Source organism: Sinocyclocheilus rhinocerous, unplaced genomic scaffold, assembly GCF_001515625.1.
Source record: "Sinocyclocheilus rhinocerous isolate Xijiao unplaced genomic scaffold, SAMN03320098_v1.1 scaffold785, whole genome shotgun sequence".
Classification (NCBI taxonomy): Eukaryota; Metazoa; Chordata; class Actinopteri; order Cypriniformes; family Cyprinidae; genus Sinocyclocheilus; species Sinocyclocheilus rhinocerous.
This window is the reverse complement of record NW_015660521.1, coordinates 310,413-335,484: the sequence shown is the minus strand read 5'-3', so window position 1 is coordinate 335,484 and position 25,072 is coordinate 310,413. Positions and strand designations below refer to the sequence as shown.

The following is a 25,072-nucleotide window of genomic DNA, read 5'->3' as shown; positions in this document are numbered from 1 at the left end:
GGTTACAACATTAATAATAATAAGAAGAAATGTTTCTTGAAGATCAAATCTATTTATATCATATTATCATTATCATATTATAATGATTTCTAAAAATTCAGCTGTGCCATCACAGGAAAAAAAATAGCTTTTCCAATAGAAAATGGTTATTTTAAATTGTAATAATATTTCAGAATATTAATGTTTTCACTGTACTTTTGAACAAATAAATTCAGCCTGGGTGAGCATAACAGATTTTTCCAAAAACATTTTAAAATACCTTACCGACCCCAAACCTTTAAATGGTAGCCTATATACAAAATATAATATTTGCAGTTTATCACACCATGTAAATGCAAAAAGTGCTGAATATTACTATAGATACTCATTTTGCATTTTAACAAATGCTTAGTATTGTTTCACAACATGCTCATGTTGCAAGCAAATATCAGCATAGTTGTGCTAATGAGTTATTGCATGCAAGTTATTAAAGCAAAGCTTTCTCTTTCACTTCTCTCCCATTCACGGAAATCCTCTAATGTAAATGAAACTGAAAATGTTTCGCCTTGATTTTGTTCAGCTATCAGTTTACACAGCAACCAGTATTGCATACCTCTTTTGATCATGTCATTCTTGAATAATTCATTATATTCTACGTGATTTTCCCAAGTAGGATGTGTTCCTGATTCCTGAATCAACATCCTTGATGTTTTATTGTTCCAGGACTAATTGGATATTTAGGGGTTACACGTTAAGACAAGTCTCCCCCTAAAAATTTGATTAGTCCTGGAACAATATTCCAATCAAACACCCTAGTTGGCAAAGGGGGTATGCAATATAGCCTTCTGCATGCGTGAACTTTCAGTTTCATTTATGTTAGAGGGCTTATTGTTTATATTCACATGGAACTGGGGAAGTGAAAGCGAAAGTTTTGTTTTACACCACTGCTGGAATATATCGGTGCTCTGGGATTTGTGTGCAATAACTCATTGTTCACAACAGTGCTGACATTTGTTTGCAGCATGAGCATGTTCAGATACAGTACACTGCATTGTGTAATGTAATAGTTAAAGAAAACAGGTAATGTCCTGACAGAAAACTAGTAGAGCTGGAGTTAGGAATAGGGCAATTTTTAAATTGCTTTGGATAAAAGTTCTTCTCAATGTCAACTTGATGATGCTTTGCACTAGTTTCTGAGCCACAAAATTGCTCCCTGTAGATGTCATTCAGTAAACAACCAAAATAGCCGCTCGCTTTAAAGTGTATTGCAGGTCCTCTTTCCAGTTACTGGACAAGAGTGCAAGTTTAGGTACGTTCACACAGCTGCTGTTGAATGCTGGGAGTCAGCTACAGGCCAAACCTGTTGAGGGCATTTGGGACAGACTGCTCTTTGTGAGGCCTTTTCTGTGAAACTCATGCCAGAGCAGCTGTTTGGACACACGGGCCTCATCTCTCGTCTAATTCTCACAGTCAATGCTCTTCAGATCCTCTCAGAACCCCAGAAGAGCACAGACGGAGATCTCCACAGCCTTTGCTGAGTTCTATCATAACCTTTTCGTGACAGTGATGCCTAAAATAACTTGTCTTTCTCTGGGGTTGGAGAGCTTGCTGAAGAAAGGTTTGAAGGCACTGGATTATGATCCTCAAACAGGGTGAATGAAAGTTTTTGTGCTCTTTTATAGATTCAGACATTCTCTGTGAAGAGCGAGAATCCAACTGATCAGATGAGAGAGGGGACAGATCCTGAGATGAGCATGTCAGTCAGTGGCTACCTCTCTGCATCAGACACGTATGATATCACAGAGCCGCCAGAGTACTATGGTAAGATTACGCTTTACTATATGTAAATCTGTTTATTATAGAATTACAATAGTGATAGTTCCCTCAAAATTCTGTCATCATTTACTCGCGCTTATTTTGTTCAGACCCTGAAGAATTTTTTATTTTATTAGATTTTTTTTCCAACACAAAAGGAGATATTTTGAAAAATGTGTGTTTTGGTCATACAATGGAAGTCAATGGGAACCAACGTCATTTTGGACCCCACTGACTTTCATTGAATCAGTCTTGTTATTGCTAATAACTAAAACTATTAAAAACAATTTTCACTTATTGATGTAATTACTAAATAATTGCTCAAACTTAAAACTAAATAAAAATTGTAAGAAAATAAAAACTAGTAAACAAAATTACTAAAACATAAACTAAAACAAAAAACGGAAAATCTAAAAACAAAAGCTAATTAAAAATATTAAGAAATACGATAATAGTATATTATAATAATATTTAATATAGCATCATATTTTTTGTGGCACTATAATGGCAATAATAATAAAAAAAGAATAAACAAATAAATAAAAATACATGTAAAATATGCACATCAATCTTACCAAGAGATCTGGACACTGGATAATTGGAATAAAATTACATTTAACTGGATGTCATTACTGACGCCATGTTGAAATATGGTCATGTGACCGATCATGTATTATTTACAGTGGTTTGTCTACTGGTTTGTATACCCGAATTCATTACATGAACATCTGAATGTCCAAATATTATTTCCCAGATGTCGCCTTGAGAAACAATTAATGTCCGAATAGTGCTTTGTCAAAGTCTCAGTTTCGTTTTGTCATTTAACTCACTGTGGCGTCTGGAAGGACAGTCAATGATAGTATATTAGCAGCTTCTCGTCAACATGAATGTTTATGAAAAACTCCAGTGGTTTACAAACAGATACTAGCACCGGAAAGTTATGCTCTAGCTGTAACGGGACATAAAACATCTGTGAGAAAGACAGGATTGAAGGCCAGTAAAGAGACCACCACAATGCAGAAGGCTATTTATGATGACATAGAAAAACATAGATGGATTTGCTGGAATTGGTTGGATGAGAAGAGTTTTACTCAAATATAAGTTTTTCTCATGTGAAATATTCCATTCATTTGCTCGTTGTCACTACTAGTTCTGAAGTGTCTGTCAAGACATGAAAAAAAAAAAACTTCTTGTGCAGATGTGCTTCAGAAATGCTGCCGGTTGTGACATATGCTCCCTCTATGGGGGAACTCAAATCTAAAATCCATCTTCACAACCTTCCCGCCGACAGAGAAAACATCAGGAAGGCTCCGTTCTGTACGGTTATAAAAACCCCATAAGCTACAAAGCAAATAACAACCATAAACAAAACTGTAACCTCTTCAGCTGCATCCTGTTTCCAGAGACAGAAAAGATTCAAAAGGTCTTGCTCTGGGATTTTTTTTTATTATGTCCCAAAGGCCTCATAAAAGTAGTTAGGTAATTTGAGAATCATGTGAAAAAGGAACATATTTCTTGTGAAGCGTTTCATTCATCAAGATGTTCTTCAATCCTTGCTGCAGATGTTCTTGTGGATCCACTGAGCTGCTCCTATCAGGAACCAGATCTACAAAGCCCTCTCTATGGCCAGCAGCCATTCAGCCACGTCAATGTGCAGTTTTCAATGTATGGAGCGCCAAACGCTCAAGCGTGCAACCCGCCGTACCCCTACAGCCATCAATGCTCTGAGTTCACCTGTGAGCCAGACATGGAGGTTCAAAGCCCAACAAGACGTAGCATTGTCGGTCTTCCAGTGCTAAAAAGACCCAGGATGGGCTATGGAGCTCGGGTGAAGGGCCAGGATGAGCTGTGTTTGGTGTGTGGAGATAAAGCCTCGGGATATCACTACAATGCCCTCACCTGTGAGGGATGCAAAGGTTGGACGATCACAATAGCACTGAATTTTAAGGCAACAATAATCCACGATGCACTTTTTGAATTTACAGTGTTTACTAATGTCCAAAATCATTACTTATAAGACTGCATGTAATAGCTTGACAAACAGTTTTCTTTCCTGTGTTGCCATATTTCCTTTGGAACCAGGAAGTGGGGTGGGACATATCTAAGAGCTTGTCTCTTTTTTTTAAAATAGCCAATAGCAGTGAACTATGACTTGGTACTTGCTATTGCTAGTTGCTAGTTTTGGTCTGTTTCCCTCAATGAGAAAGACCAAATTTTAAGAATATACACTAATATTCAAACATTTGGGGTCAGTAAGTGGTTTTTTTATTTTTGGAAAAAAAATTATACTTTTATTCAGCAAGGATGCATTAAATTGATCAAAAGTGAATACATTTATAATGTTACAAGAGACTTCTATTTCAAATAAATGCCATTTTTGAACTTTCTATTACTCAAATAATCCTGAAAAAAACATCTGTTTTTACAGAAATCAAGAAAAAAATTAAGCACCATAACTATTTTTACCAGCACCAAATTGGCACCATATCAAGCATATTAGAATGATTTTTGAAACATCATGTGTCAAAGAAGACTGGAGTAATGATGCTGAAAGTTCAGTTTTGCCATCAGGAATAAATTACATTTTAAAATATAACAATTATTTTAAATTGTATTATTTCACATCATTACTGATTTAACAGAATTGTTGATCAAATAAATGCAGCCTTGTTAAGGAGAAAAGACTTCTTTTAAAACCATCAAAAAAGTTTTTAAACCGTAGTGTATCTCTCTCGGCTTAGGTTTCTTCAGACGCAGTGTGACTAAAAAGGCAGTGTACCGCTGCAAGAGTGGTGGAAGCTGCGAGATGGACATGTACATGCGGAGAAAGTGTCAGGACTGCAGACTGCGCAAATGCAGAGCCGTCGGGATGCTGGCAGAGTGTGAGATTGACGTAAAAACTCTTCACGAGTTTTCTGTCATTTCTGGGGAAACCTAATTGGATGTTAAGTTAGCGTCAAACACTGTCAGCATTAGCTGATTGCTGGTGTCTTTTTGTCAGGTCTGCTTACAGAGGTGCAATGCCAGTCGAAGAGACTGAGGAAGGGCTCCAAGCACAGAGGACACAATGGGTCAATGGGAAGAGCTGAAGACGACTACTCTGAAAGCAGAAGCGTCTCGTCCACCAGCAGATTCACCGCTGGGGTAAAACTCTCCTATTTTATTTAGCCTGTCCAAGCATGAAATTTGAGTTTTAGTAAGATCTGAAGCCTGTTATATTTTAAAAATTCAGAACAAGTGTCTTCTTGTCTTCAAAATACTGTTTGCAGGTATCTGGTTTCTCCAGAGAGCAGAGATGCATTCTGAATAGAATTGTTGAGGCTTATCGTAGGTACATAATTCAAGACAACACGCACTGTCGGGTATGTTTTTTTTTTTTCTTCATTAAAAATTAAAACACATACTGCTCGTAATATATCATAAGATATCATTCTTTTTCTTTCCCCAGGTGCATCTGTGGTCAAGTTTGACGAGCAATATAGATCTGACTCATCCACAGACGGAGAAGCTTTTGCAATTTTTGAGGAGCGTACCTGGTCAGTTTCATCCGGCTTCTCTCAGATCACACCACACACCTCCAAACACGTCTAATTTGTGGTCATCTGTTGTTTAGGGTTTGAGCTTTTGGATGGTTCTGACCAGAACACTCTTCTGTCCAGCTCTTCAGTTGAAGTCATGTTCCTACTCCTGGCTCAGCAGTTCTCAGAGAACCCCACTAGTGTTAGCAATGGTAATAACATTCATTATCACATAATCTGCTTGTTAAGTCTGACATCAAGTGTCTTTTTTCAAAAGCAACAGTGCTAACATAGACTCACAATGTGCTGTACTACTACCGAAAAATCCTAATCTTTATATCCATATTGAAATTTCAGTCGGCCAGACAGTGATTAATCTTTTATGAATAGTTAAAATTAGTGCTGTCAAACGATTAATCGCATACAAAATAAGTTTTTGTTGGCATAATATATGTGTGTTCTGTGTATATTTATGTATATATAAATACACGCACATACAGTATATATTTTGAAAATATTTACTTGTATTAACATGTCTATATTTATATTCATATAATTTATATTTTTAAAAATATATTTAATATATAAAAATAATTTTTTTCTGAAATGTATACATGCATGTGAGTGTATTTATATATATATACATAATAAATATGATACCATTTTGAAGGCTCAGGAAACCTTTGCAGGTGTTTTGATTAGCTGATTGGCATGTCACCATATTCTAATTTGTTGAGATAGTGAATTGATTGGTTTTTGTTAAATGTGAGCCAAAATCATCACAATTAAAAGAACCAAAGACTTAAACTACTTCAGTCTGTGTGCACTGAATTTATTTAATACACGAGTTTCACAATTTAAGTTGAATTACTGAAATAAATGAACTTTTCCACGACATTCAAATTTATTGAGATGCACCTGTACATATATTATGTAAACAAACTTTTATTTTGGATGCGATTAATCGTGATTTATCGTTTGACAGCACTAGTTAAAATATTGGTGTCTGGGACAATGTGAGTTTTTAAAGCTTAGCTTAATCATGTGTGCTAAAAATAAATTGTGCTAATAAAGCATTTTTAAAATTTTCACTTGAAATGGAAAACTCAACACATATGACTCACTGCTATGTTTTCTATCACCAGCTTTATACCCAGCAAATTCGAATAACTCAAACCCTGATTGGGTGAAAACTTTAGAGTCCAAGACTGGGAACAGCCACAGGATACTGACATACTCAGGTGATCTATATGCACAGTGATAATCATAGCAGGAAAATCTCACACTACATGCAGTGATTAATCCAACTGATGTATCATTAGAGTCTTTAGAGTCCAAGTCCAATTGTCTAAAGTTTTTGTCTCTGCTAATATTGTGATTTTTTTTTTTTTCCTTTAAGGTTTGAATGATGAGTTCTTGAGGTCTGTGGTAAATTTCCTCCACAGCATGGTGACTATTGCGGTAACTGAGGCTGAATATGCACTTCTAACAGCGACTGCAGTGTTATGTTCAGGTCTGTGGTTTATGATTAACACAATTGTGACTCATGTCTATGTGAATCTCCATGTGATGTCACCATATTCAGAACATTCATTTATAGGTCAGACAGCAAATGCCATCATAAAGGTTTAGCTTAAGCACTTCAAAATACAATTTCTTTTTTAAAATTTATTTAGAACTGTTTCAAATGACCTCCCTTTTTTTCCTGTTGTGAAGCAGACAGGCCATCTCTGCGTGCGGTGGGCTGCGTTGAGAACTTACAGGAGTTTGTTTTGGAGCTCCTGTCCCGAGCTTGCTGCTGCTGCAGTCAGGGGACGGCACAGGACCCACGACGCTTCGCCAGGCTCCTGGGACGGCTGACAGAGCTGAGAACACTACGACACAACCACCTCACCCTTCTCCCACAGCAGCCCTGGGACATGCAGCCTTGAGGCAGCCTTTAGGGAGAGAGATTTATGACATCTGAAATCTGTTGCAATACACTTTTCATTTTTGCCCAGAACAATATCCCAGGTCAGTGTACTTTTGGTTACCCGTGTGCAAACATAGTTTAGTTTAATAAAAAAAATAAAACAAATGTAAGCCTCATGTGTGACAGTTTCTTATATGCATTAAATAAAAATGTTAAAGTTTAATTTGTGTTTTAGGATTTCTTGCTTTTCATTTATGTTGTAATACATGTGACCCTGGACCACAAAACCAGTCTTGTCAATTTTTCGAAACTGAGATGTATACATCATCAGAAAACTTTACATACGAATAAGCTTTCCGTTGATGTATAGTTTGTTAGGATAGGACAATATTTGGCAGAGAGAAAGCTATTTGAATACCTGGAATCTGAGGGTGCAAAAAAATCAAAATACTGAGAAAATTGCCTTTAAAGTTGTCCAAATAAAGTACTTAGCAATGCATATTACTAATCAAAACTGAAGTTTTGATATATATACGGTAGGAAATTTACAATATATCTTCATTGAACATGATCTTTACTTAATATCCTAACGATTTTTGGCATAAAAGAAAAATCGATAATTTTGACCCATACGATGTATTGTTGGATATTGCTACAAATATACCCGTGCTACTTAAGACTGGTTTTGTGGTCCAGGGTCACATATACGATTTTGCATTCATAGTTCTATTTATCAATTTTTAGATCCACGTTAATAATAAATATGTAATCATTGTCTTTCAAGTCCATTCAGATTTTTTTTTAAATAACGCATTTTTCTAAATAGTGCTGCAAATTCATAACATTTTGGCAAAATTTGTCGTTTTGAATCCAAAATGTCATTTAAACGATTTGTGCAAAACCAATGCAGAGTGTGGTTGCAAGTGTCCCAAATATTAATTTATCAACAAGACCACTTAATAGTTTTAGCCTTAATGATATGTTTATTATATACTTTATTTAATTAGATAGTACACACTCAGGTGACATGCTTTGGGTTATGATTCAAAGTAGTATTTGATTAAACCTATTGCCTCACAATCATATAACGAAGTGATAGGATTGTCACTGGTACCCCTTAAAAATAGGTGCCCGACTTCATTTTCCTATAAATAGGAACTGTTCATTTATAACCGCAATGTTTTTCTAATGTTTTACTCCTAAGTGTTATCTGCTAATTAAACAGGTGTTGGTAATCTATCATATGCAAGCTAGAGTAAGACCTGCAACTGCTTTAATTTCCCTGTGACCACAAATGAAACTGTGATACAGTGGACATATCAGCATATGAATGTTTAACTGTTCAAATTCAAAACTGAAACAAACATTAGTGGGCTATGAAAGCTACAGAGTAACGGTTTCTCTTTTGCTTAGATTTAATCATCTTTCATCCATTTAACGGAACATCAAGAACCTCGGAACAATCGAGAAAATAAAATTATTATAATGTTTGATAATTAACTCACTCGTGATCTTTTCAAATTGCCAACAGAGACCTGAGAGATTAGCTCATATGCATGTGTGTGTGTGTGTATTTCCGCTATAAATATTATTTTAATATGCAAATAAAGTTCTTAGCAATGCATATTACTAATCAAAACTGAAGTTTTGATATATATACGGTAGGAAATTTACAATATATCTTCATTGAACATGATCTTTACTTAATATCCTAACGATTTTTGGCATAAAAGAAAAATCGATAATTTTGACCCATACGATGTATTGTTGGATATTGCTACAAATATACCCGTGCTACTTAAGACTGGTTTTGTGGTCCAGGGTCACATATACGATTTTGCATTCATAGTTCTATTTATCAATTTTTAGATCCACGTTAATAATAAATATGTAATCATTGTCTTTCAAGTCCATTCAGATTTTTTTTTAAATAACGCATTTTTCTAAATAGTGCTGCAAATTCATAACATTTTGGCAAAATTTGTCGTTTTGAATCCAAAATGTCATTTAAACGATTTGTGCAAAACCAATGCAGAGTGTGGTTGCAAGTGTCCCAAATATTAATTTATCAACAAGACCACTTAATAGTTTTAGCCTTAATGATATGTTTATTATATACTTTATTTAATTAGATAGTACACACTCAGGTGACATGCTTTGGGTTATGATTCAAAGTAGTATTTGATTAAACCTATTGCCTCAATCATATAACGAAGTGATAGGATTGTCACTGGTACCCCTTAAAAATAGGTGCCTGACTTCATTTTCCTATAAATAGGAACTGTTCATTTATAACCGCAATGTTTTTCTAATGTTTTACTCCTAAGTGTTATCTGCTAATTAAACAGGTGTTGGTAATCTATCATATGCAAGCTAGAGTAAGACCTGCAACTGCTTTAATTTCCCTGTGACCACAAATGAAACTGTGATACAGTGGACATATCAGCATATGAATGTTTAACTGTTCAAATTCAAAACTGAAACAAACATTAGTGGGCTATGAAAGCTACAGAGTAACGGTTTCTCTTTTGCTTAGATTTAATCATCTTTCATCCATTTAACGGAACATCAAGAACCTCGGAACAATCGAGAAAATAAAATTATTATAATGTTTGATAATTAACTCACTCGTGATCTTTTCAAATTGCCAACAGAGACCTGAGAGATTAGCTCATATGCATGTGTGTGTGTGTGTATTTCCGCTATAAATATTATTTTAATATGATCTGTGACAAGAGCTGTTACAGTAAAACACATCTGGATAGAGTAGGCTGACATCACCTTGGAAAAGAAATCATACTGCACGTGTTCTTCCATCATCAATACTGACTCACTGCTGCCCCCTACCAGAACTCAAGGGTACACTACAAAGAAAGGGAAAAAATATATATTTCAGCAAAACATGAGCAGCAGTACACCAACAAGAATTTTACAAGACGATATATTCTTGATTACCTCACCAATGTTAAACGTTTCTAATGTTATTTAATGACGCATCTACATACCACATGTGACACCCTGAAATACACACGTTTGAGCAGCTTAAATATTTTTCAAGCAATTACACATTTACCACATCCCACCATCTTTAAAAAAAAATATGTGTCCCAATACTGTTGTGAAATGTAAGCATAAATAGTATACAAACGATTCTCACCTTTTTAATTTTCGCCAGACGCTGTTGAAAACCATGAAACCCAGCCTATGGAAAAACTCCGGCCCCGCCCTCCTAAAATTCGTCAGCCAACCCGAGCTCAACAAATCCGCGCGTTCAAGATGATTGACAGATTGAGTGTGTTTCTGATTGGTTACTTTTCTAATCGGCAAAACACGCGCGGGCGCTCTTTAGTGACTCTTTTCTCGATTTATCGGAATAAACAATAGTGATATTGATATTTAGTGATAGGTAGACACCTTTTATGATGCGTTCCAATAAATAAATAAAGATACATCTCCTTGAGCACATAGTATTTTCCAATGTAAAATATCCCACCATTTTAGGATTGTGCTGCAACCAATTAACTTTTTTAATCATGAAAAATAATATTTACATAAGCACACATCTGCTTTATAAGTTGCTTTTTTGTGTTGACAAATACTCAAAAATGTAAAGTAAATCATTATGCATTTATGTTATTCAAACAATTTCAATTATATATATATATATATAATTAATTACCCAAACAACAAGAAAAAAAAATAGCATCAGTGCCACCTTTACTTTCAGGCATTAGCCTCAAAGTGCATTTTCAGTCATTTCTAGCACACACGTCTTGTTTAGTCAGTACTGTAATATTGCAAGCAGAAAAATAGCCTACATGTATTAGGAAATCTAACATTCCAACACAGCTTTACAATGTTAATTACAGAAAAAAAATATATAAATAAATGCAATACAGGTCCAAAATCAAGAAAAACAGCGTATGGTCTTAAGCCATCAATATATTAACACAGCCATAGTAGAGTTTCAATAGAACATTTATTTCCCCGCATGAGAAAATACTGTTTGAGACAGGTTATTTGGTGGGTAGGTCAAATCTGCAGTTTGTACAAGCTTAAAATTTCTTGAGAGGTTTCTTCAAGAGGTTCCATCTTACAAACAGTGAACAAAAGCTCCACAACTTTCTACAATAAATACAAGGTTCTGTGCTTGATGGTGAAAAGGGAATAACAGCAAGTGTACAACATGTCATCACAATCCCTCAAACATTTCACCTTGAAATCTTAAAAAGAACTAAACCAGGATCTGAAAGAACATGATGTGAAGTTAGATCTTAAAAGCCTATGCAATAGTTTATCATCTTAAATAAGAGATCTGCTTTCCATCTTGAACCAATATAATTTAATTCCTGCATCTCTTTCCGGTCCATAAATAAATTACTTTTTTGTATCAAAAATGAGAATATATATTTAACCATAGACAACCGTGAGTCGGTACATATACACATACATACACGATCGTATGCCGTTAATGTATATATATATGAACACACTCACATTATCCGCTATCAAAGACAAGCAGGATAAACTATGTAGGAAGTTCATCTGAAAATCTTTTTACACGTATATATACACAACCCTTCATTTCTTCAGTCCTCCAGGCAATTTATTTCACAATAAACAAAGAGAAGAAAAAAATTTAAATTAGATACTATATGATAAAAAAAACAACATACTTATATACACAAGTGTCTTTACAATATACAAGTGGTTTGTAAAACTTTAAAAAGTAAAAAGCTATCTTAAGAAAATGGCAGTGATCCATTCAAACGTTTATATTCTTTAAGTTCATTCATTTAAAATTAATTTTTCAGAAATGAATTGCTCTGAATGTACTCAAACGCTAAAACTCTGAGTCTATGCGGTTTAGACTCGCCATCACCATAAAGTGACACCTCATAAAAACGAATTATTGGTAGAAGCCACTGTACTTTCCAGTCCTGAATCTGAAATGACTGAGAGGGTTGCGTCATGAACACATGGATAAACTAAACTGAACTGAATGAGTCTAGTACCTGGTGCACTAACCAAATGGCTCTCAGACCCCCTTAGAAAGCCCATGTGAGTGGTACGTTAGGACAGATGCGGTTGGCATTTCTGTTCTACATGTAGTTGGAGCCGACAAAACCATGATCTCCTCGAACTCGGCTCAAGTGGATCATCGCTCGGTCGTAGGCCACCTGCACGGACTTCCGGATACTGGTCTTCTTGCCCTCCATCATACGCAGTTTATCGGCCGTGTCGTCAACGCCAAGAGGGATCACTTTATCTCGTGGCAGCCACTGCCTGCAGAGACAGACGTAAGAACAGAAAAACTCACTGTCAGTTCCTTCTGAAACACGTAAAGCCAGCAGATACTTACAATGATTATTTTGAAAATGCAAAGTCTGGAGGATAAAGCTGAAGGAAAACAAAGTAAATCCCCAGTGCTGTGCTCACCAGGTGCGTTTGTTGTCGAAGAAGAGAACCAGGAAGAGTTTCTCGCCGGCTTCTTCTTGTCTCTGCTCACCAAGGTGCAGCACGTCAAGCGGAGGCACAGGGATGGGAACTCCATTATGCAGAAGACCCTCCTGAGGCATGTCTGGATCTATGATCTACAAAATAAGAGCAATTCAAACCATTCCTTTAATATTTGAACGTCAGTGGTTTGCTTTAACACAGTTCACAACCCAAAAAAACAGGCTATTTGGTGAGAAAAAAATATATAGGTCCCATGAGAAGTTGGATGAGGGATTAGCAATGTTATGCAAAAAGAAAATGTAATAGAAATGAAGCAAATTTTGATAAAATTTTGAAATAACGGACTAATGCAGGGTTTTTCCAAACTGGGATTTTTGAGTCAAAGGTGGTAATAATTAAGTAATAAAAATGTAAAATTTATTTATTTTATGAAAATAACATTTTAATAACAATACAAAAAACAAAATAAAATATATAACATAATAAAAGCAATGAAAATTTTTTTTAATACTTTGTTTACTAGTGAAGTTGATGAAACTAATAATTAGATCATAAAAATTATATACGTACAATCATTTATTTTAATAAAACAAATTGAAATATAATAAATAATAGCAATCAAAATAACACACTTGTGAAAAAAAAGTGTCATGTGACCATTAACTAGCTGTTAAATGACTGCCAATTCTGAAATATTAACTTCTCAGAGGTGTTTTAGGTCAAAGGGGTTTGACTGACAAAAAAAGCTTGATAATCCCTGGAATAATTCATAATCAGACCAGGAATGTGCATTAATGATGGAAACAAGGTCACTCTTGATGTCAGGCCTGTCCCATTATTGTAAAAGGCTGGTAAAATTCTCAAGCCTAAAAAAAAAAGACTTTTCCAAATTTTTTAAAGATGTTGACTGGTATGCGTTACCCAAAATAATTGAACCAACGCGTTGTATTCACGTAATATGAATGTAGAGTGCCCTCTCTCACCAGAGCAGGGTAGGACGGATATCCTCTGCTTTTGGCCCACACCAAATCCAGAGCTTCAGGTTCAGGCGCATCACCGTTTGACAGAACATCTGCATAGAACAAGGATTGTAGTATCCACTTGGGCACAAAAAAAATTAACAAATATATTGACATTTCATAGGGATTCATTTCTTACCAGTCCCAGTGTAGTCAGAGTCTCCGTTAACAGTTTCTAAAAAAGGGACTTTGGACAAAGCAGGTTTCCCTCGGCTCTTTTTAGGGGGTGTGACACTGAAAGCAACAGAAGTGATCAGTTAACTGCACATGTGAGCTATATGATGCAGAGAGGTTTCAGGTTTTCTTTTTTTTCTCTTACAGTTCTCTGAGAGTCGGAGATGAGCTGCATTCTGAGTCAGAGCTGCCATCTTTGTGCTTTTTGAATCCGTTGGTGAGAGCTAAAAAAAAAATTTAAATAGAGAAAAGGGTGTTTGAGAAATGTTTCATTAGTATAAAGTATTATCCATACCGCAATTTCAGTTTGTCATGAAAAACAAGATTGCTCATGCTTTGTAAAATGTAAATAAATAAAATGAAATGTAATTATCCCTCCAAGGTCTCCACCCATTTATGGAAACTGTGATGCAAAAGCGAGTTTGTACTGGTTATGATGTCACAACCATAAGCACATTTACATATTGTTTAAGGCATATAAAAACCCACAGGGGTGACAGCAGTTATTTTACAAGTAAATAAGACAAGGTTACAATTAAAAGCTTGATGGTTAAACATTAGAAAATGAAGACATTATAACATAAATATTAGTATTGTCATTTTACAGCTTGACCGTAAAACGTTTATTATTTTTCCTAAATACCTGTAGAATACACTTGTATGATAACAATATTTCTTATTTTGTTTAATATTTTGAAGCAATAATAAAAAAATATTATTATTTTACATAATGACATTGTGCAAACCTGGAGCTTTCACCAAAACAATTTTTAACAAATGCATTTTCATTTTCAAATGCAATTTTTAATCAGGAAAATCTGCAATAACATTTTACCCCAAAATCATGGTGCCCTTCATGTAAACCTATCACAAAATCATTTAAAATTGCATCATGTAAAGCAGTGGTTTCCTTTACCAGGCTCTAGAGTGAGTCGAGGGGGCGTTCTCTCGCGCTCTGGACTACAGCTGCGGCTTCTTGCTCTCTGTTTGGCCGGGGTTGATATGGGCGGAGGTGTTGAAGGTTTTGGCTGGGCTGAAGTTTCAGTCTTGACGGTGGCGGTGCAGCTGGGTGTGCGTGCAGGGTCTGGGTCAGCGCTGACGGCCTCCTCCCTGCTTCCGTTCTGCATCTGATTGTCTCTCTCACGCTGGAGCTTTGCTCCATTTTTTGCTTTTTTGAAAAGGACGGACGTCCGCCGGCCGACCCCTCCTGTGGCAGGCCGGGTCGGTGACTCTGTGGAGGAGAGGCCGTTGATCAGTTTGTTCTCGGGTGGGCGGTCCTCAGGTTTGGTGCAGCTGTTCACAGGTGCGGCGTCTGAATCGGCCTCTTGGCTCTCGCTGTCAAGTTTGAGGCGCTTAGGTGGGCATGGGGACGTCCTGGGGTCGGATGTCATGGGTCGGAGGGTTGGCGGTTCTTGGTGGGTGTCTGTTGGGGGAGGGGACAAAGCCAGGCCTGTGGGTTCCAGCATGGGTGGGGGGGTTGATTTACAGTCATCTAGATGAAGAAGAACAACCAGATGTTACAAATAAATCTTGAATCAGACTGGCATTGCTGAATGAGAAATCTAAAATTTCTAAATACACATTAGTAAAAGTTAATTATAAGTTAGACATGATGATATAAAAAATCAAAACGACGGTGGGGGTCGGTGACGCGGTGGGCAAGTGACGTAACCGGTGTTGCGGCTTAACACCGGGTATCACCGTCAGCACCGTCTATCGCGGCAAGCCTAATGAAAGTAACAACTTGCGAACTTTGAGTAAAGGCCTGTTTGCACCAAGGATGGTAACTATAACAATAATGAAAAAGTTATAGTTAATTCTAAAATTTAAAAGAAAAGCACACCACAACTATAAAAATAGCTATGTTTCCATCCAATTTTAACTTATGCGCAAAACTGGAACATCGCATAAAACATTTGCGAATAAAGCACCGCTTCCATCCAATGATCCAAAGAGAACAAAATCGTCACTTCCTGAATTGTATCCTGCTTTAAAGAGCTAAAGCATTTAAAGTAGTAGATGACAAACTGCAGTGCGTACTTATAATAAGCAAAGTTATCATGCATAGGTGTGGATGGTAATATAGTTACTGTAATGTAGATTTTGATTTGAACAGGCCTTAAAGGGTTAGTTCACCCCAAAATGAAAATTCTGTCATTAATTACTCACCCTCATTTCGTTCCAAACCCGTAAGTTACGTCTTCCGCCATTTTGGAGAGTACCCAAGAGCGTAATCAGCGTTGTTTACGTTCAGGGGAGAAAGCGCATGAACGTAATCTGCGTTGTTTACACTTAGGGGAAAGTGTATGCGTTGTGATGCTCTCTAAAATGCCGGAAGACGTAACTCGGGGGAGAAAAATTTAATAAATTATGTTATTTTTGTTTTCTTTGCGCTCAAAAAGTATTCTCGTAGCTTCGCAAAACTGATGTTGAGCCACTGATATCACATGGACTGTTTTACAGATGTCCTTAGTATGTTTCTGGACCTGGGAACATTACAGTTGCGTTGCTGTCTATGCAGGGTCTGAGAGCTCTCACATTTCATCAAAAATATCTTAATTTGTGTTCCGAAAATGAACGAAGGTCTTACGGGTTTGGAACGACATGAGGGTGAGCAATTAATGACAGAATTTTCATTTTTGGGTGAACTATCCCTTTAAGTCAAGAACAGTTTAGAGTGAGTAAACAATTCATTAGAACTATCAGTTTGAATCAGAGTTCAAGACTAGTTTGAGACTATTTTTGATCAATTTATAAAAGTCGAGATGTAACCGAAGTAGTATGTGATACTACTGCTTATGTGACCAGAGTGAATTCTGTTGTTTCTCCAAAGTATCCAGATATGATTTTTTTATTAAAAACTACAAGGTCAAATTTCTTTATTTTTTTTTAAACGAAACATGCCTTGATGAATTGCTTACAATCGGATCAATAACATGCATTAACAAAATATGTTGAATTTACAGTTCATGCCAACTTAAAGAATGCAGACGTTCAAATACCGTTAACAGAACTGCATGTCAAGAAAAACATATGGTTCTAGTAGAAAAAAAAAATTATCTGGAATTCTGGAACATTAACTGAAAAAATGGAATTCTGAACACCCGGTTCTTGATTCCCAACCATAGTCAAGTCTCACCTTTATCTGACGATGACGACAGGTTATGTTCACCATCCCTCTCCTTGTCTTCATCCTCCTCCTCGTCTTCCTCTTTGAGGTCTCCATTGAGCATGTGTGAGTTCCGCGACTGCTGCTTATAGCGGATGCTGTTGATTTCTCGCCGGAGCAGGCGTATACGGCGTGTGCGTGCACCACTCGAGCGCATGGACGTCACCACGTCTAATTTATCTAGCAGCTCCCTCAACTGGTTTTCCGTCGTCATGTGCAATCGATTTTCAGGGTCTAGCAGCGTGTCGACTACACACACAACAAAACCAACCATTAGTAACAAAGAACAAAAGGTAAACGCAATGCCATTGTCATCTTGGAAAAATAACTTAAAAGGTTAAAGCTAAATGATGTCAAAGTCAAGAAATCCCACCCAATTGTAGGCACTTTACCACTGCCAACAAGTTACTGTTGGTATTTAGTTTTATATGATTTCTTGTTAACTACTCACCATCTTCCAAAGTGCAGCGGTAGTAGTCATTTTTATGTGGCGATTCTGCCAGGTGCATGCCCGTGTCCAGGTCGAAGCCTGTGTTTTGGGCTTGTCTCTGAGCGTGCCTCAGGATAGCGCCCCCTAGGTCCCTCAGGCGTATTGCAGCTTGGTAAAACACAGTGTCTTTAGAATTATAAAGCAGGCAGTTATTGATCATGAGGTTGAAATCAGCCTCAAGGTCAGTGACGGAGCGATATTTGTGAGCCTCCAATTTGGATTTTATGGTGGAGAAGTCCATGGGCTGCGTGATAAACTCCAGGTAATCTGGGACCTGAGAACCCAAGAGCACAGCTTCTGTGAAACTGAAACTTCAATGTGAAGATATTAGAATTTTAATATAAGAGTAGATTTGCGTTTTATAAAGCTTAATGGATCAATTCATTTTGAAAGCTGTTATATTGGCCAATATGCAAAAAACGACCTGTGAAAAAAAACGTTTTCAACATTAATAATAAGAAATGTAATTTAAGCAGCAAATCAGCATATTAGAATGATTTCTAAACGATCATGTGACAATGAAGACTGGAATAACGGCTTCTTAAAATTCTCTTTTTTATTTTAGTTAATACTTCACAATATTACAGTTTATACTATATTTTTGATCAAATAAAGGCAGTCTTTGTGAACATAAGAGACTTCTTTTGCAAAGTTTTGAACAGTAGTGTATATGAATGTACATAAAATAGACACACCTCTTTCAAGTCGACAGGCTGTGCAAATATTTTTGCAGTATCTTTCTCCTGAAGCTGTTCTAAAGTGGATCGCAGCAGTACCAGGACCGGAGTTAACTGATGCTCAGTCACAGCCTGGCGAATCTTTACCTACAGAAGCAACACATGGTTATATAGTGAGTCCATGTCTGTGAGCTTTGAGCTCAGCAATATGTAGTTCTAAATGTTGACAAAACTAAATTTAAGCAGATTTCAATTTATTTAAAATCCTTTTTACATTCTTAATCTTGCAGAAAACTTGGACAAAAAAAGTAATGACTTGTTTTTCATGCACAGGCATATACATTTCTGTACAATAAAATGTTCCTTTGAATGTGAACATTCCCTCCCCCTAAATTATATTAATATTGTGTAATTTGCAAGTGGCAAATTATAGTTTGTCAGTATGTTCAGTTGCACTAATGCTCGTACATTATTTCCTTCCGAACCACCAATTAGTTGCAAAGGAAGTGGTAGAAACGTATTCACGTAAAAAATGTGCCTTCATCACTTTCATTCATAGTATAAGATGTCACATGTGGTTTTGCCTGGCTGAAAAAGCAGCCAAGCCAAATCTCAAGAAATGACTAAGTCCAATTTCACATGCAGTATTTGGCAAATCAAGTCATAGCCTAACTCTTATGCTCGCTTTACACTGCAGCATAACGGCAACAGCAGGCTTGGGCTGTACTTTCACAATGACAGAATTTCTGCTGCTCAACAGAGCTTCGGCTCTATACAGAAAAAAAAAAAAAAACCTTGCTGGGTTACCAAATTGTGTATTCTCTTTGATAACAGCTATAAATTATGAAATGATTATTGGGAGTAAGCAATTGAAAAGCAGTTTTCAAAACCAATTGAGAGCTAGCACAAACTTGATCCTCACAAATTCTAATTTTCATGAGGAGGGGCATTACATTTACACCCGAATGGTAATTTACATGAAACAAATTGTATATATTAACTGCTTATTCGTCTGGATTTAGTAAGATTTATTAAAAGCAACGTGTTTGTGCTGCTTGTACCAAGCCAGACAAGCATCTTTTTTCATTCAATTGTTTACTTCAGTGTTTTATGTTGCTTCATCAAAGCCTATATGGCATTGAGCTTGTTTATTAATAGTTTAATGGTGCATTTTCAATTCAGCTCGCTACATGGGGCAAAAAAAAGGCTCAGCACATGTGTTTTATGCTGGAGGCTGTAAATATGAGTGCAGAAATAACTACATCCTGCTTATGGTGTCAAACAGACTTTAAAAACCATGACTGGTTTGACTTGAGTCCACATTTCTGGTTCAAGATAGCTTAATTGTCTTTATTATGCAAGAATACACAGTTTTCATATGTACCATTTCAGTATGTTACCTGCTCTCTCTTTAGTTTCTCTCTCTTGCGAATGAGCTCGATCAGGAGTCGCGCTCGTTCCAGATCGTGACGAAGCTTCTGCCAGTATTTCAGCTCTTCTCTCACAGCATTCAGCTTTTCATCTGGCTCCGTCTACACACAGTTTATAACAGTCAATATCATGCACACAATGCATGATATTGTAGTTGCGCATAAGGGGTGTGGCTTATGTATACAAAATTTAAATATGCATCAACTCTGACCTGTTCTGCACTCCTCTGACCCTGCAGATGTGAATGCAAACGACGAATGAGAGGCACTCCGTCGCGTGACTGACGCTTAAGCAACCAATAGTTGTGAAGTCTCTGCATGAACTGATTCTTCTTCTGTATGATCACATCTTTAAAAATGTTGTTCAATCTGTAAAAAAGACCAGCAAAATAATTACATATATATCATATACAGTATATACATATATATATACATACACACACACACACCACACACATACATATATATATACACAGACACAAGACACAATTACATACATGCATATATATATATATAAAATATTATTAGAGCTTACAAATGCGGAATACAATACATATCATTTTAAATAAATTTTAATGTAATTAAACAATGTAATTGTAATTGTAACAAAATATATAAAATTACATTTTAAATATATAAATTATCTTTTTTTTTAAACATATGTTAAATATATAAAATATGATATACTTTATGATTACCTGTGAGTAGGTATTTCTGGGACAGTGACCAAAGGCGTTGTGACTTTTTTTGACACCTCTTCTTTCTTTCCTTTCTTCTGCTGCTGCTTAGAATCCAGTTTATTGCTTCGTTTCTGCTTCTTAAGCTGTGGCGTTTGCGTGTAGGCACTGCGACCCCTGTTAGCCCGACACCCCAAAACCCTCCCCCCGGTCTCTTCATCATCCGACCCGTCCTTCGCAGGCGGAGAGTGCGCCTCACAAAACGCAGTCTTTTTCACCGAAAACGTAGTCCCATTCATAGTAGTCTCTCTGACCGGCTCTATTTTCATAAAGAGTCCTGCTCTCTGTGCACAGGTTACATGGAAGGCCGTGTAACAGTTGGCCTTGTGGCACTGAATGGACGCTCCGCAACCTTTCTGCTTACACAGGTAACACGTTAGCTTCCACCTAGCTGGTGGAATGTTGTCCACACCCTCGATGGGCTCAAGGAAGACTGTGTTGGCGAAACACACCTCCGGGATCCAAATAGCGCAGACCACGTGCGCCCATCGCCCGTCGCTGGTCTGTTTAAATGCTCCGCCCTGATTTGGGCAAAGCACGCAGTCCACGGGGCGAGAGGGCGACTGCAGGCAACAGCGGCAGAGCCACTGGCCCTCAGGGATGTAGGGAACGCCGTAACACTCCTGGTGCACAGCCAGGTTGCAGATGTCACAAAACAGGATGACGTTACTGTTGAGACATTCGTCGTCGAGGCAGACGCAGCAGAAGGCGTCTTCGTCGATGATGCTCTGTGAGGGCGCTTGGCTTCGCAACTCTAAGAACGACTCTGTTTCTAGACGATCTATCAGGAGTTCGAAAGTGTCGGGTGACACTTGCGGATGGCCTTCCGACGCTCGTCTTTCGTTCACCAGCTCCAGCCAGGCCACGTCCTCCTCGTCCATGTCATACTCCGCATCCATTTCCATCTCTTCACCGGACTTCTCAATGTAGCGATAGTACGCCGAAGGGTGAGGAGGCGCCTCGACCGGTTCATAAGACTCTTGTTCTCTGAAAGTGGGTTTGGGTAAGGTGCCATGGTGGCTGTTCACGCTCGAATGCATCTGAGATTGTCCGTGAGAGTTGGAGCAGTGGTTTTGTGATGAAGATGATGACAACTGCTTCACGTCTTTCTTTTTCCCCCTGTGGGCCGCCGATCGTCGCGGGGAGCTGACGGCGGTGGTCACCGATGACTGCTCGCTGTTCTCTTTGTTGCTGTTGCACTCGGCAATGTCCTGAGCTGTCATCTCATCTTCAGTGATCACCATCAAGGGGTCAAAGATGCTGATCCGATGCAGTCTTCCATCCAGGTCCACCTCCACAATCTTCTGAGCCTGGGCGTACGTTAGGGTTTCTCTGGTGGGTGAAACCTTCAGCCGGTAGGGAGAGAGCGAGCGTGGCTGTGACGCCCCTCTACCTGCTGTACCCGTGTCCGCGGCATCACTTTGGGCCCCGGGCAGGCCTCCCCTCCGTCGTGGTTTTCTCATGGGGACTCACACCACGCTGCCCCTTTGTACCTTGACCTGTGTGGACAAAAGAGAAAAAGAACAAGCATAAGATTCCTAATTGATTTACAAAACACAAAGATACGAATGTGCAACTGTCATTTCATTATCTTGCCAAATAGTCAACACAAAGAAGTTTTCACATCACCCATGGTCGACTGAGTCATGTATCTGTAAATACTGTGCACACTCTCATTTCCTGGAAGTGGTCACAACCCGCATCATGACACGCTGGTGATCTTTTTCCCCCCTTTTTTTTCATTTTATATGTATGGCTTTAAACAACACTGTAGTGTTTTGTATAAATGTAAAAAAATATTAAAAATAATAAAAGTATATAAAACATAAAAAATAAAAAGGCTATTAGGCCTCATATTATTATTGTTAAATGCAATATTGATTCATGTGCAGATTCACCTCTTTTTGTTATTTTATTATACCACCTTTATATTTTTGTTTATTCTATTGTTTGCACAACTTAAAAATAGTAAATTATGATGTATATTTTAATTGTGCTAATACGCATTGCTACATTATGTTAGACATTATACAATTATACAAAAATTGAATATTTACATAATAGAATAATACATTTACAAATTAAAATCAACATTACAAAATCAATGTGGCCAACTGTTAAACTAAGCAATATTGCAGTGTTTTGTATAAATGTAAAAAAGTAGCCTAGAGGCTACTTGGCCATGTAATATTATTATACTTAATAATTATAATGTTAATATATCCTGCCACCTTTTCACATCTTTTATTGTTAGCATAATTTAACCAGTGACTTTGTTAAAAAATGTTGTTTGTTAAATATAATGAAAGACCATAGGTATTTATATTATGTTAACACGAATAAAATCATACGTTTTTAGAAATTATAAAAAAGTTACATTAAAGAATAAATAATTCTGCATAAAAATTAAACGAAATACTCAAATTGCTCAAGTATTCAGCAGAACACATAAATTAAATTCCCCAAAACAGTAACATGTTTACAAGTTAGTTCGAATATCAACTATCACGTGAGATAAAATACATAAAAGTATACAATCCAATATGAAATTAGTGTATTGGCATGTAAATGTATCCATTGCTAGTTAAGTTAATTAGGAACATTCGATTACACAAACTCATTGGAAGGATTAAGTTCAGGACGGTCGCCAATTTACAGTGTTTTTATTTTTGCTGTCCAATGGGCGGGACTTTTGATCTCAAGGCCTCTAGCAGTTCGCCCTCTTACCGTCAACGCTAATACCACTTTTAAATCGTAATACAGAGTCACACCGAAGTAATACATTCGTATCAACTACCTTAAACACTTCAGGGGGAATTCTGCAAAACTTAAAGTGGAGTTTTGAGGAATTTGTCACTGAAGTGAGACGACGACCACCAGAGGCTGAGAAAGTTTGTCAACCTTATACTTAGACAACCAATCACAGCCGTCCACCCTCTCCGTCTAGCCAATCAGCGGCGAGAAAAAAGTATCACAAAAGATAATAGTTAGGTTGCGCTTCCTCGATTCTAGAACGAAACGTCAGCCATATTTACAGTCCATCAGAACTTCAGATTCGGCTAAGTTTCCCGAGAACCCCCTTACACAAAAATAAACAATGACAACACAGTTACCACTTCAAATCATAAAACTGTTGCTCTCAGACGGCGTTTATACGAATATGCTGACTGATAAACACCGAGGCGATCGAAACGCCGAGGCTGCTAAAGCTGGCGGGCTAGTTAGCTGCTCTAGCCCGGGTAACCAGCACAGAAACGCCGCGTGCGGTATCCAAACAGCCAGCTGAGCAAAGCGACCGTTGACACGGACCTCACAATTTCAATTGGCGACAAACATAAAATACACATTAAAAACCAGACAATTTACCGTATCTTCCGACCACAACGTCTGTGGAGAGGCAGAAGCTTTTTTGCGAAGGCTGTTTATGCTGGTGGCTTGGCCGAAAAGCCGGCAAAAATTCGCCGATAAAATGTCTCCCGTCTCTCAGTCTTCCATAGTTTCCTCCGGCAAACGTCTTCTGCGCATTCATGAATTTGGATTCAGTTCCAGCATTTTAACTTCTCGTCGACTCTGAGTTAGATTAGACGGGAGCAGCAAAGCTAGCTGGCTATTTTCAGCTTCGACTACTCCAACCGTCGATGCCTGGGTAGATAGTTAGTAGCTCGCCAGATACAGAGGCAGAGCGAAGCGGAGCTCTCAATCGAGATAGTAAGAACACGCCCCTTCGGAAAAGCAGGCCATCTACTCTGTCAGCTATACAACTAATTTAATAAAGCATTACGTTAGTGTTTTATTTAACTCGTAACAGGGGCTGGAAGTTTATGCCACTTTAATGTGTTTAGATATCAGTGTGCTTCCCACACAGTTCATGCATGCTATGGTCAGAGTTCATCACGACCTGTCAGCTGTAATGCATACAGCTCGATTGGTTGGAGAGGTGCAGAGATTAGGACAGTGAGCGAAGAAGAGGAGCTGCATATTACTAGATAAACGAAACATGAACATTTCTGTCAACAAATATGATCAAAAAACCCAGGCGTGGTGGACAAACACAGTTTGCATGAGAGAAAATAACATTTTCAGTAGGATATTCGAGACATGGGTATATTGGTACAGTTGAGTTAAGGCATACATTATCACATACAAGAAACAAAATACTGTACTAAAGCCAAAGAGAACAATAAAATGAGAAAAATAAGTCTTTATGTCAGATCCCGCAAATCTCACACCGATGTGCTACTTAAAACCTTGCTGGTGCCATTTGTCATGGACAATCAATCACTTCCACAAGCTAAACATCCTGTCACACCTTTCAAAGGATTTGAAGGTAACAAACACAAGCCTTAAAGTCAACATGAAATTAGAATTGACCATATGTACTTTCTTAATACACATTCTTGGTCTTATTGTGAAAAATTTGTCGGTGCATGTTACTCCCCCAAAAAAGAAATGTTTGTCTCTGTAATCATTCAATAAAATGTAATCATTTTCCCTAACACACCATTTCTAAATCCCTCCCCTTCAACCAACTGGCTTCATTTTGCTATGTAATTTTAACACCCACTTCACAATCCAATTAATTCCCACTTGGATACAAGTCCTGCTAGAAAAGCAGGCAATGAGTTCCTCAGGGGCAGGGGCTCAAATGTAAAATGGGGGCAATAAAAAAAAAAAAAAAAAAAAATTCTAGTA

General features: G+C 37.5%; 2 protein-coding genes and 1 long non-coding RNA gene across 3 annotated transcripts; 1 reads left to right on the top strand and 2 right to left on the bottom strand.

Annotated features, from left to right (window-relative positions):
* Positions 1–994: 994 nt before the first annotated feature.
* Positions 995–7,521, top strand: LOC107725330 (bile acid receptor-like). Its single transcript, XM_016534567.1, has 10 exons — positions 995–1,800; positions 3,357–3,710; positions 4,536–4,676; positions 4,796–4,938; positions 5,064–5,156; positions 5,243–5,330; positions 5,408–5,524; positions 6,458–6,553; positions 6,712–6,825; positions 7,032–7,521. Exons 1-10 carry the CDS (start codon positions 1,704–1,706, stop codon positions 7,241–7,243), a joined length of 1,455 nt encoding a protein of 484 aa, XP_016390053.1. The 5' UTR covers positions 995–1,703; the 3' UTR covers positions 7,244–7,521.
* Positions 7,185–10,488, bottom strand: LOC107725331 (uncharacterized). The gene is made up of 3 exons (XR_001638111.1): positions 10,382–10,488; positions 10,006–10,088; positions 7,185–7,249 (listed from the first exon to the last, which is right to left on the bottom strand). It is a non-coding gene; the product is annotated as an uncharacterized LOC107725331 (long non-coding RNA).
* Positions 10,489–11,429: 941 nt separating this feature from the next.
* On the bottom strand, positions 11,430–24,996 carry LOC107725302 (bromodomain and PHD finger-containing protein 3-like). The gene is made up of 13 exons (XM_016534517.1): positions 23,747–24,996; positions 20,342–21,879; positions 19,856–20,012; positions 19,614–19,745; positions 18,232–18,360; positions 17,498–17,810; positions 17,017–17,295; positions 14,794–15,369; positions 14,023–14,101; positions 13,843–13,937; positions 13,668–13,756; positions 12,664–12,818; positions 11,430–12,510 (listed from the first exon to the last, which is right to left on the bottom strand). Exons 2-13 carry the CDS (start codon positions 21,841–21,843, stop codon positions 12,327–12,329), a joined length of 3,690 nt encoding a protein of 1,229 aa, XP_016390003.1. The 5' UTR covers positions 21,844–21,879; positions 23,747–24,996; the 3' UTR covers positions 11,430–12,326.
* Between the last annotated feature and the right edge of the window lie 76 nt (positions 24,997–25,072).